The sequence below is a fragment of the Leuresthes tenuis genome, unplaced genomic scaffold, assembly GCF_036924035.1.
Source record: "Leuresthes tenuis unplaced genomic scaffold, fLeuTen1.0.hap1 SCAF_5, whole genome shotgun sequence".
Taxonomy (NCBI): domain Eukaryota; kingdom Metazoa; phylum Chordata; class Actinopteri; order Atheriniformes; family Atherinopsidae; genus Leuresthes; species Leuresthes tenuis.
In genome coordinates this window covers 22231659-22248513 of record NW_027325359.1, presented here as the reverse complement: position 1 = coordinate 22248513, position 16855 = coordinate 22231659, and the positions used below count along the sequence as shown (strand labels likewise).

At 40.6% G+C, this 16855-nt stretch overlaps 1 protein-coding gene across 1 annotated transcript in view; it reads right to left on the bottom strand.

Moving 5' to 3' along the window:
• Positions 1-16855, bottom strand: part of cadps2 (Ca++-dependent secretion activator 2) — a 197867-nt gene that overhangs the window by 174429 nt on the left and 6583 nt on the right. Inside the window, exon 2 of the mRNA XM_072386456.1 lies at positions 12636-12749. Within this exon, the coding sequence (XP_072242557.1) occupies positions 12636-12749 (114 nt within the window). The remainder of the gene's footprint in view (positions 1-12635; positions 12750-16855) is intronic.

Below are 16855 nucleotides of genomic sequence, written 5' to 3'. Positions count from 1 at the left end.
ACAAACATCAACACTTAACAACATATCTAGGACGGTGCTCAGGGAATGTGTGAACCAGCCTGCCCCAGTTCTGACAGAGATTTTTCTCAGCTCCCTGAACCAGGCTATCGTTCCTTCATATTTCAAGACTGCTACCATTATACCAGTGCCCATTAAATCCACAATAACATGAATGAGCACTGGCTCCCTACAGGGCGGCATCCTGAGCCCGTTGCTTTTCACCCTGATGACCCACGACTGCGTCACCAGCCTCACAAGTAATCACATCAAGAAATCAAAGTATTCAACAGTTGTGGGCCTGATCGGGAACAATGACGATCTGGCCTGCAGGGAGGAGGTGGAACAGTTCACAGACTGGTGTGGCACAACAACCTGAATGTCAACAAGAAGGAGATTGTTGCTGACTTTAGGATGAATCAGACCCCATCCCATTCTATTGCTCATCAGCGACACAGACGTAGAGGTGGAGGAGATCCTCGGGTTCCTGAGGCTGCACATAGCAGACAGTCTCACTTGGTCCCATAATACTGCATCCCTGGTTAAGAGAGCGCAGCTGCTTCTGTACGTCCTCTGCAGGATGGCACAACCTCCCCTCTCCCATCCTCACCACCTTCTACAGGAGTATGATAGAGAGCATCATGACTATTTGAATCTGTCTGGTGTGGCAGCTGCACAGTTGAACATAAGGGACTCTTCCACCTTCCATCCATGATATTGGGCTCAGATGCAGCCTCGCAAGAGCCAACGACATCTCCAGGGACAGCACACATGGTAAATGTGTGCATGGTGTTTTCACTCGCAGCCTGAGGAGTAGAACAACCAGATTTTGTAACAGCTTCATCCCCCAAACCATAAGACTTTTGAACTCAATGTGGGTGTAGAAGTCTTTCATGCAAATTGTGGACTTGTGTCTATTTGAATGACAAAGTGTTGAATGCTAATCTAAACCCCCCCCCCCCCCCCCCCCCCCCCTTCCTTTGCCACTCTCTGAATCCCACATGTTCTTTTCAAGTTTGTCTGGCAACACAAATGTCATGCCATTATTACTGATAAATTGATCAGCAGGAGACTTCCTCCCTCCCTGCTGCTCAAATTAATTGGGGCTTTTAAACGTCACTGAATTATTTACACAGGGGCAGAGTGCCAGGCAGAGAGTCAGGACATCGAAGACATATTTGCAGCCCTCTATCCTGTCCCTGTGCAACACATTTACAACTGAACTTCACATTTCATTAACCTCCATTAGCACAATAGGAGTGGTATTTCTGTATATATGCTGAGAACTGTTAAGTAATAGGTTTCACTTGAGTATCTGGAAAAAAAATTTAAAAAACCAAAAACATGTTATGTACTTGAAACTGGTATAATAATGTCAAATGTCAGCTAAGACCTAGGCCTCCCTCCTTCATAATGGTGCAGAATTAAAATAAAAGTGCTGAGTTTCAAATGTCTGTATGTCTTTTCTAAGCCGAGCTGTGCAAACATCATCCTCTGCAACATCACAAATGGATTATTTCTTGATCCTTTTGTTTTTCTCCAATAGCTTATGTGTTCTGACAATCATTTCATAGACTATGTTGGGCCTGCTAAAATGCTTGTCAGAATAAATAAATAAAACGTATTTTAAACAAGTGTCCTGGTAAACACTTATTAAACAAAAGTACACAAATAATTTCCAAACATGATACAAACTGTTTTGTTTGTCAAGAGCCTTAAACGGAGATCGAGTCAGGAAGCCAGCGAGGCTCTGGAGAACTGCTTTGACACCCCATACTGGAATGAGCTCTGCATGTCACATGGGGAGAACATCAATTCAATCACAGACTGCATCACTGATTATATCAACTTCTGTAAAGATGCCACCACTCCAACAGGACTGTATATACCATTTCCCCAATAACAAACCCTGGATGACCAGCGACCTGAAGCTCCTTCTCAATGAAAAAAGGCAGAAATTCATGTTTGGTGTCAAAGATGAGTTGAAGAAGATACAGTGTGAACTGAAAATGGGGCTAACATGGTGTAAAGATTCTTACAGACATAAGCTGGAGGACAAACTCCAGCAAAACAACATCAAAGATGTGTGGGCAGGGATGAAACGGATCACAGCTTTCCACACCAAAGACCACCACTAGCAGGGGGCAGCACAGACAGAGCCAACAAGCCGAATCTGTTTTTCAACAGGTTCAGTACAGGATCCCCTGATGGGTCATCCCACACACCCCCAGCAGCAACCTCCACAACAGTGGCCACAACCCCTTGCTTGACTGTGATGACAGGCCAGGTGAGGAGACAGCTGGAAAGACTCCACCAAGGCAACACACATCAGCCCCAGATTTCTAAAGTTCTGTGCTGCCCAGCTTTCTGGCATCCTGCAACACATCTTCAAGTTGCAGCCTGTTGCAGGAAAGAGTACAGGTGCTTTGGAAAACATCCTGTTTCGTTCCCGTAGCTAAGGAAGCCACCTCATTTGGCCCAAACAAATTCAGTCCAGTTGCTCTTACTTCTAGGGATGTCACAATTATAGATTATGATGGTACAATTATCGTCTGAGAAATAGTCACAGTTTTATGATTATCACGATTATTTAGCAGTTCATTACTTTTTCAACAGTACAAACGAAAAACAACCACACAAACACATTATGTAGAGGTTGTACCTGTTGTTTATTTTAAAAATAAAAACACATTAACCCAACAATAAAGGTGCATTATAATACAGTATTTGTAAAAAAATAAAAGTGACCTCTCCTCCGTAAACATCCTTTTTACCTTTGGAAAGAAAAATAAATAAATCAAAGGGTGCACAGTCTCTCCTGATACACTATATTGCCAAAAGTATTCACTCATCTGCTCATACATGCATATGAATTTAAGTGACATCCCATTCTTAATCCATAGGGGTTAACCGTCGGCCCACCCTTTGCACCTCTAAGAGCTTCAACTCTTCTGCTGTTTCACACAAAACAGAGTTAATAATAACAAGTGGTGCCATGAGTTTAAGTTTGATCCAAGATCTCCAAGGAGATGTGGAGACCTGTTTTGACACTGAGCTTGAGAGACACATACTGACACACACACACACACACATACTGACACACACACACACACAGACTGGAGCAGCATACACACTGGAGTACACACACCTAATTAGTTATTTGCATGATTGGTTCTTAATGATCTTATTATATAATTGAATGGTCTACAAAATTATTAATTGATTAATTGCACAATAGGTTAATTGCTCAATTGATTAAGTGTAATTGCAAGATTGGTCCATCAATTTGTTTTTCAATCAACTGCATTGAGTAAATTGATTAACTCATAAAGGGGACTGGGCGAATTGAAGTCAGTCCAACATTAAATTGTGTGATTAGTATTTGGTTTGATTAGTTCAATCCAATCGGAAAAGATGGCAGCAGGTGTGAGGGAACCTGTCAAGGATCAAGAAAAAGTGGTGGCGGGGGCCAGTAATTCTGCCAGAGAAGTGAAGAAGCTGGAGGCAGGACCTGGCAAAAAGGATAAAGAGATTAAAGAATGGAAAAGAGCAGGAGTGGAAGTTAACCAGAATGTTAGACGAACCCTGAGGGAAACAGAAGCAGAACTAAAGAAGGATTGGGAGGATGAAAAGGAAATTGAAAGAGCTACAAGGGGTTGAAACAGAAGAGGAGGAAAAGGACCGGGCCAAATCAAACAAAATTGTCGCTTCCTCCTTTGGCAGTAGCTCTTGGTGACTTGGAGGAAGAGGAGGGGGAACATTTGGAAACAGAGTACAGAGGAACAGTACAATGACGTACTAACTTTCACCAGCAGCCCCTTTAAGAGGACCCATGACCGTGTTTGGTATTGTAGGAGTGTATGCAATAATTCCTAAAGGCCTGAATTTGAACCATGTGCTATTTGCCACTATGGACTTGGAGGAGCTGTTATTGTGTCTGCACTACTCGGAGGACGGGGCAGGATATAGGCCTTCAAGGAGGAGATGATTGCCACAATTATGGCTATGGGAGATACGAAGGCTGTACGAAGGCTGGGCAAACTGTTGGGGAAATATGAGATGGAAGAGATTCTAGAGGCCACGAACCCACAACAATACATACACAAATGTATTACTATCGCGACAAAGCCATTCAACATTACAGCTAGCTTAGCTAGTTAATTTGTCTTGTTAGCATGTGAACAACACAAGGTGTTACACTATTTGAAGTAGAGCTCTCAAAATTTAAGCAAATTATTATTATAATTATATTATTATCATTTATTATTATTATTAATATTTTTAAACCTAGACCTTATTTCTGGCATGAAATGCGTTTATCTACTCACAGAGAACATCCATCCATCCATCCATCCATCATCTGCCGCTTATCCGGGGGTCGGGTCGCGGGGGCAGCAGCTTGAGCAGAGAAACCCAGACGTCTCTGTCCCCGGCCACTTCTTCCAGCTCTTCCGGGGGGACCCCGAGGCGTTCCCAGGCCAGCCGAGAGACATAGTCTCTCCAGCGTGTCCTGGGTCTTCCCCGGGGTCTCCTCCCAGTGGGACGTGCCCGGAACACCTCCCCAGGGAGGCGTCCAGGAGGCATCCTAACCAGATGCCCGAGCCACCTCATCTGACTCCTCTCAATGCGGAGGAGCAGCGGTTCTACTCCGAGCCCCTCCCGGATGACTGAGCTTCTCACCCTATCTCTAAGGGAGAGCCCAGACACCCTGCGGAGGAAACCCATTTCGGCCGCTTGTATTCGCGATCTTGTTCTTTCGGTCACTACCCACAACTCGTGACCATAGGTGAGGATGGGAACGTAGATTGACCAGTAAGTAGAGAGCTTCGCCTTCTGGCTCAGCTCCCTCTTCACAACGACGGGTCGGTGCAGAGCCCGCAACACTACAGACGCCGCACCGATCCGCCCGTCAATCTCCCGCTCCATTCGTCCCTCACTCGTGAACAAGACCCCGAGATACTTGAACTCCTCCACTTGGGGAAGGATCTCATTCCCGACCCGGAGAGAGCATTCCACCCTTTTCCGGCTGAGAACAGTTTGGTGAAAGTCGGCGTCCTTCGGAAGATATTAAGATAACTCGCGATCCATATAACAGAGTGAACGGGGCTTAGACGATGCAGCCTCTAAATAAGTCATTATCTGTCTTTATTTCACCAATACTTTAAGACGAATGAATGAACGAACGTCTACTATAGCTCTGTTAGCTCATTGGTGCTGTTATGTGGCTACTTGCGGCAATAGGAGAGCTAACGTAGGTATTTCTACACAGGCACTCTACTTGGACCACTTCATCCACACGCCCCCCTGGAGCACAGTTTATTTACTCCTTGCTCTGTGAGAGTCGGCTAACACACAGAGTCTGCTACTGCTAGTTTTGTGCAACATAGCAGGATATTTATTTTGACAATGTGAACGTCGACTTTGAGTAAGATGGACGTTCTTACCGGAGTGAATGAGCTGTGCTGCAGCCATGCGTGTTGATGAAGTCGTCCCAGTAGAGGTGTGTAATTTTAAAGGGTCCATCCCTTTATGACCACAGTGTACCCATCTTCTGATGGTCACAAAGCTCATATCCTCTCAAACTGGTTTCTTGAACATCCAATGGCCTCCACAGTCACCAGATCTCAATCCAATACAGCACCTTTGGGATGTGGTGGAACAGGAGATTCGCATGATAGATGTGCAGACGACAAATCTGCAGCAACTGCGTGATGCTATCATGTCAATAAGGAGCAAAATCTCTAAGGAACGTTTCCAACACCTTGTTGAAAGTATGCCACGAATAATTAAGGCACTTTTGAAGGCAAAGGGGGGTCCAACCAAGGTGTACATAATAAAGTAGCCAGTGAGAGAAAGTAGTTTAAAGTGATCATTTCAGTGGATTCAGGCTGGCTCTGCACGGGCTGGCTATCTTTTGGCGCCAAACACCAGTCGAGTCCTCTCCCAGGGACCAAACTGCCAGACTCTCGTCCACCAACTTTTGCAAATCAACTAAAGAACTAATTTCTTACATTTTCTTTTTAACAGAGTGACATTCTGTCAGAAAAGTTTGCTTATTATCATTAAATAAAAGTCACAGCCAGAGAGGCCATTTCATATCAAAACTTCACAAGGAGAAGTTGGGAGACAAAGAGAACTGTGTTCGAAGAAGGAATGTTGTCTCCCCACTGATTGTTATCTTTATAGCTCCCCAAATAAGGAGATGCCTCCAAACTAAGGAGATATGCCAGACCTGGGCACATAGGGGATTGTATGTATGTGTGTGTGTGTCACCAAATAAAAGAGCAAGGGAGGCAACCACTCGTTGGAGAACTCTTGTGAATCTGCAGAGAGAAGGTTCGTGTGTTGTTCTCCCCTTGCAAGTAAAATTCTGAGGCCTCTGAGGGATTTCTTGGTTTCATACCGTTGTCTGTTAGTTAATTTTTCTAACACATTCCCAAAGAGAAAACCAGAGAAGTTGTCATGCAATGCCTCATTGATCACCTGGGTGTTTTTGAGATATCTATTACCTGGATGAATGAGAATGTGCACGGATACCTTCATTAGTGGTGAAGTCAGTATTATTATTATTGTTGTTATTTCCATGTGTCTCCATCATTCAAATGTGTCATATATGCTAATTAAAACAATAGACAACTTGCATGATAATAACATGATGATGTTTGTCTACAGAATGTTGGTGATTCAGCAATGTGTAAGCAGAGCTGGCAGCAGAGACGATGGCTCTGTACCTTGTGCGTAACAAAGATGGACAAGTCAGGGATGTAGGGATCATCATTGAGGGTTCCATCGTACTCAACCACCTGCTGCTACTTGCTTGGACTAACTTGTGCCTTGGACCTCAAATACCAAAAAACTCTAAAATACATTTTTGAAGTATTTCAAAAGATGCTTCTTGAAGTGGAGGCTGGAAACCTGCCAACAAAAGTGCAATGACTGAAAAACAATGTAATGATAAAGTTGTCTGTGGGGCAGATGAGCAAAGAAGAGACTCATAACCAGTTGAACCATGCGTGTAAGGCAAAAAACAGACTTTATCCTCAGTAAAACTTGGACAATCTATGGCTTCATTTCATCTAACCACCTCCAGATGTGGTCTCACTCTGATTGCTGATCTAATTTTTAACTCGAAATTTTAAATTTTCACCAGAAGTGATTTGAATGTTGTACTTCTAAAGGAGAAAGTTGTTTTTGTATTTTCAGTTTGGAGTATCTGTAACTGTGAGAAATGCATGAGTTGATCAATGTATTGTCATATCTAAATGTGAAGCCAAATATGCGGCGGAGATCATTTTTGCCCATGTGTCACAGATTGTGATAGGACCAGCTACTAGTCATCAATGTGTTTAGTGTGAAGATTACCTCCTGCAATAATATGCATCTGTAACATGGATCTTTTTTTCATGGCCATTTTAGTTCAGAGGCGTTTGATCTTTGGTATCTTGAATTGCCTTTCCTGTAGTAGCTTTAAATGTGCTGCTGTAGGTTGTGTCCACATAGCTGTAAGACAGATGGACATGTTGATGAGTTAAATGTTAGTTGTTGATGGTTCAGATGAGAAAACAGTTGAGCCCCTCTGTTGTTGTGATATAGCTCCAGTTCTTGTGGAGAAGTTGATAAGCTACGTATTTTTAAAATTCCTTATTGAAATGTATGAGGGATGTGCATATACTGGAAAAAAAATGTGCCTTCTGTGGGAAAAATGTTTTAAAATTTTAATGTTTTGTGAGATCTTGGTCATTGTGGTATATATTACTGAATATCCTCAAATCAAATACATCATGCAGTGAATTAAGTAAAAAAAAAAGTCAGCACACAAATTTTTTTAGTAAGTCTTAAGCAAATTTGCAATTATTTCCTACAAACGCTTTCAATTATATTTACTCAGTTTCTTCAGTGCTTTCTACTCAGGTTTTCTATATGGTTTACACAGTGTTTCAGTTACAGTTACTTCATTTGTGTGGCATTTGTGCCAAGTCAATTAATTCAGACATAATTGAAAATATTACTTAGATTTATTCAATACTCATGTTTTGAGAGCTTTAAAACCAACTCAATATTTTAAGTGTAAAATGTTTCACTGATTGAATTAAGTAATATGCAGTATTATTTTTTTTGAGTGTAGAAGTACTGCCAGACGAAACTCAGAGCAGGCTAGAAGAAGAGTGGGACTCTACAGCATCCACAAGGTACTGCAAAATGGGTACATCGAACAAGTGGAGGAAGAGAGTGTGTGTCTGACATAACCTACCTAGGGGTAAGTACATCAAAGAGACCAATTATATGAAAAATTGTTCAATTTGCACAACGGCCAAACTTGATATGTTGTATTTGCTGACCACTACTTACAGCTGGAAAGACTACAAGACTTTCCACATTGTGTGTTACTTCTGATTTTGAGGATGTTCTTAAAATCCAACGCATGTTCAGATGTCCACTTTTAAAGCAGTGCAGGTGTATCTCTATTACTCACTGCACTGGAGTTCTCCACCAGTAATGCAAGAATAAAGTTGGAGCTACTGGATTGGTAACTACTTCCTCTGTGGTGTTTTATACAAACTTTGTCACTACCTTTTTTAGAGTTTTATTGTACAGTAAAATATAACTAAAACTAACTAGAACTTTGTTCTAACTAAAGCTTTGTCATTCCACTGTGTTCCAAAAATCACATGCTAAGTAAGCTGCAAACACTTTCAACATGTTCTGTAATCGTATCAGTGTAGAATCATCCAAATTCACAATAACATTCATTTTTAGAATTAAGTTGTTTACTCATCTCTAACGGGAAAGTCGCTAAATTAGCAGTCATCTTGTTGCTGACAAATACACAAAGAAAGTCATGTAAGGGGCATCACCTTACGTAAGAAAAAAACACATACTTGCAAACTTTTACTGGAGAAATTAATAGTCAGATTATTCTGCTACAAACTGTGTTGTTAGATTTTATGACATGAGAAAAAAAATAAAAAAATACAAATAAAATTGGAAAAATTGGTCTTCGACAAGACCTGCAGCAGTAGTGTAGATTTATGATAGCAGAAAAAAATACAACATGGTAATGAAAAGGCAGTTGAATAATTTGAGGTAATTATTTTCTGCCTCCACTTACAATTTGTTATCTGGCATCTTGATGCTGAAGAAGCAGTTAGTTTATTAAAAAGAGTTTTCACAGAGCTGTTCACATCATGTAATGAAAACCCTCTGGCCTGGTGAAAAGACGAAGTTCCTCACCGGGCTGGAAGGTATTTATTGAGTCTATCAAAACAATTTCCCTGGAGGAAAAAGAAAAAGGACATTCACAAAAAATAATGCGTTTGTGTGTGGAGGAAATCAGTCTGACACCTGATTTAACCTGCTGATTATCTAAATGTCCAGCTTTGAGTCAGGCTTTTTGTTGAGAGTTCGGGCCACATGTCAAAGTCTCCTTGGGCAAGACACTGAAACCCAAGATGTCTACCGATGGGTCCGTGAATGTGTGTGAATGATTGGAACAAAAAGCAAAGTGTAGCGTGCTGTATGTGTGTGAGTGAATCAGTGGTCAGATTGACTAGAAATATGTAAGTACAGTCAATTTACCATTCATCTGCTGATAACTCACGTCCATCTACAAACCACTCTCTTTCTACTTTCCTATCTATGCTTGTATCTTCAATCTTTTTAGGCAGCATATTTATATTTCTCACAATGGCTCTTTAACAATAATTAAAAACATACCAAATGCTGCGACATGAAACAAAATGCTATGCGGTCTGAATTTCACCACTCTCAGCCCACCAGGGAACATGTACTCAATGTCATCACCAATCACACACCTATTCCTGTCAACTCTCCATTACTCCCTATTTTATGAAGGCCAAACTGACTAACATTTTAGTATTTGATTTTTAGGGAAATTACAAAAATATATATATTGAGACTTCTAACTTAAATTATACGCCGTTCAGGGATATTTTACCCATATCATGGCTGAGAGTACTGCCTGCTTGCCAACATTACTTTGTGCCGTCCTTTAATGTACATTTCTACGCTTTCTTTAAGACAAGATATAAATTGCTTTAGAATGACATCTGTATGACTCAAAATTATTTATGAATTTATAGAAAATCCAATTTTATCCCATATCATTCATGTGTCATGAAAGTAATCTCTTTTTACTATTCATAGCCTCAGGAAAAATCTGTTCAACCACACCCATTTGCAGAGGCTAAACAGCCTCCATAACACAGGGACTGTTCACTGTTTGCTATAGCTATAACTTACACTGTAAGTATAAGGTTTATTTAATTTGTGTTTTGGTCAATAGAGCCAAAGAAAAGACAACCCAAAAATGTACATCTCAACTCCAAATCCACTGGTTCTCAAAAGTATAATGTATATACACTTTTCCATGCAATAGTTTCAAGACAACTGAGGGCTGCACAGAGGAAAGTCTTTAGATACACAGACTTCCTTTTCACCTGACACGACTGCTCATGTACGACCTCTTCAATATAGTAAACCACAATCTGTGCTAAATATATCAATGAACTGCAATTTATTCCCACTGTCATACCATACTTGCTTTTTTACAGAAGCTCTGTCTGCCAGAAAACTTTAAAGGACTTCAATCAACTGATGAAAAACAAAGAAAATTCAGCCATTTGCCTTTTGTCTGTGCACGGTGAAGATACTGATACTTTGAATTGAGCCAGACTCAAACTTAACTGCTGTTTTGTGCTTGATTTCTTTAAGATACTGATTTGCACTAAGTTATTCTTGAAAAGAAATTTGATCCATCACCGTCTCTGCAACTATACAAGCACTGAAATCAAGAAATGCAATAGGATTCTCTCGTCTTGCACTTGCTGAAAATTAAGGAGACAAGCTGCAAGTGGATGATAAGCTCACAATCTCATACCAGAGGCTAGAAGCCTCAGCAGGCCATGACAAAACTGCGACAAGACAGAGGAAGGCATTGACGCAGAAGTCTTTCTCCAAAAGAGCAGAGGTAGGAAAAGAGGCTGACAGGGCAATGTTTGTCACAATATCTCTGTAGGATTTAGAAGATGTGTTTCCATACAAATACAAATAAATCTTGAAGAAAATTACAAAAATATTGAAGTATCAAAATAAAAAGGAGCTATAAATTGTTTCTGTTGAAAATAGTTTGTGCAAAATTGAGCCTGACTTAATACAACATCTACATCACAACCAACACACTCATAATGCAACCCTAATATAGCAGCAAAAAACTTTTTACTACATGAAGAAATGGTGACATAACTAATCTTAGAGGAGAGCGAAGCCAGTCTTTCTATGTATCAGTTATGTGCTCTAATGATGTCTGATCAGTTATCAGATTTCACTCTGATGTTATGAATTAAGGCTGTCCACATGTGAGTGTCCATGCAAACTGTTTTCTCTGTTGGAGCTAGCAATGTTTCCTCCACCAAACAAAAAAAAAAATCTGTTTAGATGTCTCCTAAAGTCAGAGAGAAGATTAGTGTGCAAATTAGTTATTTTTCATCTGAGACTGAGAGACTTAGGAGCTTTTTGAAAGCAGCACTTTAAGCTTGAGATTAGTTTTGGCTGTATTGGTTTGTAGGACCAGCTGCAGTTCAAGTGCCCTTCACAATAGTCATATACTATCCTTTTAGAAGTGAAGGCATAGCCAATAATAGTACATTTGTATGGAGCATAGAAGATGTTCGATTACATTATCTTTTTCTCCAGAGGTTACAAATTTTTTTAAAAATGTGCAATTAATCTATTAATAGTTAATTAATTAATAGATAAACTACACAGTCATGCAGCTATTCACGATTGCTTGATCAGCCAACTGATAACATGAGAATGCAGACACAGTAAAGTTCATATTCTGCAAGCAAGTGGACATGTCAAGGATGCATGTATACCAATGAACCAACAACACAAGCACATCTTGCTACATTTAATCCAACAAATAAGGTCGGTTATAAACACGAAGGTAACAGTGTTTACCTCTTAGAATATATCCCCAGATCTGGACACCAGACATGAACAATAGGTCACAGTAAAAGGACGGCAACAGCAAGGCCTCTGGATGTCAGTAGCTTGAAATATATAACTAGGAGCATTTTATGTGTCTAAAAAAGAAAGACCACATCTTTACAAAAAAATATGTCTGCCAAACAGCAAATGAAAGCTACAAAAAACTGCAGCACACAATGCGGTGTTAGTCAGGGTATATGAAATTCTGAGCACTGGATCATAGGCCAAACCCCAAATACATGCAGGTTGGGAATGGACGGTAGATATGTTAGTGAAATGTTATGTTAGTAATTAGAAATTAATGCTAAATGTGCAGGTATTACAACAGCGTAGAAAATAAACAGGTAGCGTACAGCGGAATTAAAAAAATTAAATCCATGGATGACTGCTAAATGGTGATGTTACTGTGTGAGCATTTGAGTATACTGTGTAGTGTCATTTGTCAATGCTGCTATATGCACTTTGGTGAAACACCAAAGGCTAATAGGCACTAATAAAACACCTTACCGTCAAATTACTAGCAACCCCCGCACAATGTCATGACAGAAATTAGGCAAAGGGGAGTCCAGATCCCCTGAAGTCAAAACAAAGATTTGTGTTTGTGAACTGTGAAAGTGATGGGTACTTACCTCATGGTAGCTTCTTACAGCATTACAGAAAGCCTCATCAGCCACAATCTGCGTTTCCCCATTGAGGAAGGCCTGGAAGCGCTCCTTCACAGCCTGCAGCTGCTGCTTGTTCACCTGAGTGAGAACAGCATATTGTATTTTAGTCAAGTCAAGTCAAATTTATTTGTATAGCACATTTCATGTACAAAACAATTCAAAGGGCTTTACATAAAATAAAAGCATTGCAGCGGGGAGAGGAAGAAGCATTAAAAATACATAAAATAATATAAAAACAAAAAGAAAATAATTAAAATGAAATTAAAATTATTAAAAAATTGGTAAAAAGCTGCCTTGGTGACAACTTTGATGTGGCTTCTGAAAGTCATCAACACCCCAAGGTTACAAACTTGGTCAGTGATTGTAAGGGCCCAAGTCACAAGATATTTACAAACGCTGACCCTCTTCTCTTTGCTACCAAACACAATGATCTAAGTTTAGTCTTCCTTTAATTGTAGAAAAATCTCTCTCATCCAGGTGTTTATTTCTTACAGACACTGACACTGTACGTCTGCTGGGCTGCAGTCATCATAAAGTTGTGTATCATCTGCATAACTGTGATAATATGACCTCTCTCATAACAACCTCCTTGACCCAAACCAATCTGGGTTTAAAAGTGGACACTCCACCGAGACGGCTCTGTTAGCTGTGACAGAAGCCTTAAAAGAAGCCAGAGCGACAGCTAAGTCCTCTGTACTTATCCTGCTTGACTTATCGGCTGCATTTGACACTGTCAACCACAGTATTCTTTTGTCCATGCTCTCAAGCATGGGCATCACAGGGAGAGCACACTCCTGGTTTGAATCGTACCTCACTGGTCGGTCCTTCAAAGTATCCTGGCTTGGTCACACTTCTGCAGCGCACCACCTTGCCACAGGGGTCCCCCAAGGCTCAGTACTGGGACCTCTTCTCTTTGCCATATACACCAACTCACTGGGACAGATCATCCGATCACATGGCTTCTCATACCAATGTTATGCTGATGATACCCAGCTCTATCTGTCATTCCCACCTGATGACCACACGGTCTCAGCACGTATCTCAGACTGTCTCTCTGACATATCAGCATGGATGAAAGCTCATCATCTCCAACTTAACCTCCCAAAAACTGAACTGCTTGTCTTTCCAGCCAAACCAACCATACAACACAGCATCTGCATCCAAACCGAATCCCTATCTCTTGCTCCATCAAAGGTTGCTAGAAACTTGGGTGTCATGATTGATGACCAACTAACCTTCAAAGATCACGTTACCTCGGTTGCTCGTTCATGCCGCTTTGCATTACTAAACATAAGAAAGATTAGACCATACCTGACCCAACATGCCACCCAGCTCCTGGTGCAGGCCATGGTCATCTCCCGCCTTGACTACTGCAACGCTCTCCTAACTGGTCTCCCAGCCTGTGCTGTGAAACCTCTGCAGATGATCCAGAACGCGGCGGCGCATCTGGTCTTCAATCAGCCTAAAAGAGCACACGTCACCCCTCTGTTCATTGAACTCCACTGGCTACCCTTAGCCGCCCGCATCAAATTCAAGTCACTGATGTTAGCCTACAAAGTGCTTAATGGAACGGCTCCCATCTACTTGAATGCTCTTGCAAAGGCTTATGTCACAACTCGGTCCCTCCGTTCGTCCCAGGATTGTCGTCTAGCAGTGCCTACACCACGCCTAAGACAATCCAAACTCTTTTCATGTGTCGTCCCACGATGGTGGAATGACCTACCGAGCGCTACCAGAACAGGGGCGTCCCTGTCTATCTTCAAGAAACTCTTGAAAACCCAGCTCTTCAGAGAGCATCTCCTATCCTAGCACTTACCTTGTACTTCCCTACCCCCCCCCCCCCCCATCTCTGCACTTTATCTTTCTTTCCTCTATGCCTGCACTCTATCTCTACTCTGTCACCTCTGGCAGAGTCTGACTAGTGCGTTCCTTCTATGTAGTTTATTGTTAGCTTTTTATATAGCTTGTTATATCTTCATTTGTAAGTCGCTTTGGATAAAAGTGTCTGCTAAATACATAGACATAAACATAAACATAATTGATGTTAAAGTTCTACAATATCTGAACCAAAGGGAGGATATACAAGTTAAACAGAAGAGGTCCAAGAATTGACCCCTGGGGGACTCCACAAGTCATGGCCACTCGCTCAGATTCATTGCTGCCAATTTAATGCCAGACCCTAGAACAACTATCAAAACACTAGTTAATGACTTAGCCAAGTCAGGAATTGTAGTGTCAAACAAGACAGTCAGTAGAGCCCTGTACAGAAATGGACTGCGAGGATGCAGGCCAAGAAAAACTCCACTTCTACAGGAGAGACACCTTCAAGCCAGACTGAAGTATGATAAGGACAATTTGGAGAAAAATTAAGCATACTGGAGACGTGTTCTTTGGTCAGATGAGACCAAACTAGAGCTCTTTAGCCATAGAGATGTTGCTTATGTTTGGAGAAAAAAGGGAGAGGCGTATAACCCAAAAAACACCGTCCCCACAGTTGAACACGGTGGTAGGAGTATCCTGCTGTGGGGATGCTTCAGATTTTGAAAGAAAACCTCAAGCAGTCAGCAGCAAAATTGGGTCTAGGTCGTCGCTTTGTCTTCCAACACTCCAACGACCTAAAACATACATCGCTCCTGGTGAAGAGCTACCTCCAGAAAACCAAAGTGAATGTTATTGACTGGCCCTGACTTGAATCCCATTGAAAATTTGTGGGGTGCACTGAAGACCAGGGTCCATACTAGAAGACCAAATCTGGAGGAGCTTGAAAGAGTTGCCAAAGAACAATGGGCTGGGATTACTACTCAGGAGATGTGCAAGAGACTTGTTACAAACTACAACAAATGACTGCATGATGTTATCCAGCAAAAACGATACACAATTGACTATTAGCATCAGGGAAGCTAATAATTTTGACCCTGGTAGTTTTTGTGGAATAATTTAGTTTCTGCGTGCAAAGTAAAATAATGTAAGCATCCAAAATAAAATTGGGATGTCTGGAAAAGCTGTGTTAAAAATGAATTGATCTGTTTTACAGCACTTTGGAAATTTCATAGGAATTTCATAGGAGGCTAATAATTTTGAACTCAACTGTATATGATTTTTATTTTAAATCTGCAGCAGGAAATATACTGTAAGAATTTCACTGTTGTATTTGGCCTTAAGACCATTCAGAAGAATAAAGGAGCTTCAAATTCTAAGAGTCCTTTGCAGGTTCAGAGGATAAAAAATAGAACACCAACAAATACTGTGGTATTGGTCTTTACTGGTCTTTTCATCCAGTTGTTGACCATGGATGTTGATACATTTCAAATCAACTTGGGGGGTTAAGCAAGACACACCTGTAAAATGTTGCCTTGTTTTTATTATTTTTTTACCTTTAATTTAACTTGCTTCCTCTCTTTTAGGGAAAGTGTTTTGTTTTGGAATTTGATGAGGACAAGAAATATAAATTTTAATCATTAACAGCAACCATGTATAAAAAAAATATGTTTGGTTGCCAAGTTAAGAGAACACCATTAAAAAAAACATTGATCAAAAAGAACGGTTAAATTATCTTGTGACTTTTTTGCTTTCCTTTGTTTCTCTGGGCAGGAGAAAAGAAAACCCACCCTGTTGTTCTTCTCATCTTTCCTGACAGATATTATCATATCATCACACCATAGAGACCTCAGGAACATTTCTGACAATTTGTATTTTTGAATGCCTGTTGTAACATTAAGTGAGCTTCATGTCAATAGTTCATAAAAACATTTCATAAGAAATAAAAATAAAATATTAAATGTTATGTTTTGCTTTTGTTTTGATTTATATGACAAAAGTATCTCAACAGCATGCATCCATCCAAACAGGTTATTCATGATTAACCAGCCTAAACCTTATGAATTCTACTGCAGGAAAAAGGTCTTGAAAACATGGGGGAAATATGCTTCCCTATGAGGCTGTGAAAAACAGAAATAAAGTCAAACCTTAATGTCTTTGGGATGCTGTGAAGCTGTCCTACTGTTCTTCTGCCTCCTCACAGCTGACACATTTCAACCAAAAAAGGTTGTAAAAGGTTAGTAAAAAGGCCAGATAGCTGCTTACCTTTTTGAAGGTTCATACATTCCAGCATATTGAATGTTATCGTCTCAAATTCATGTATTCTTGTACCTTAATCAAATTGTTTTAATTTGACAGATTAAATG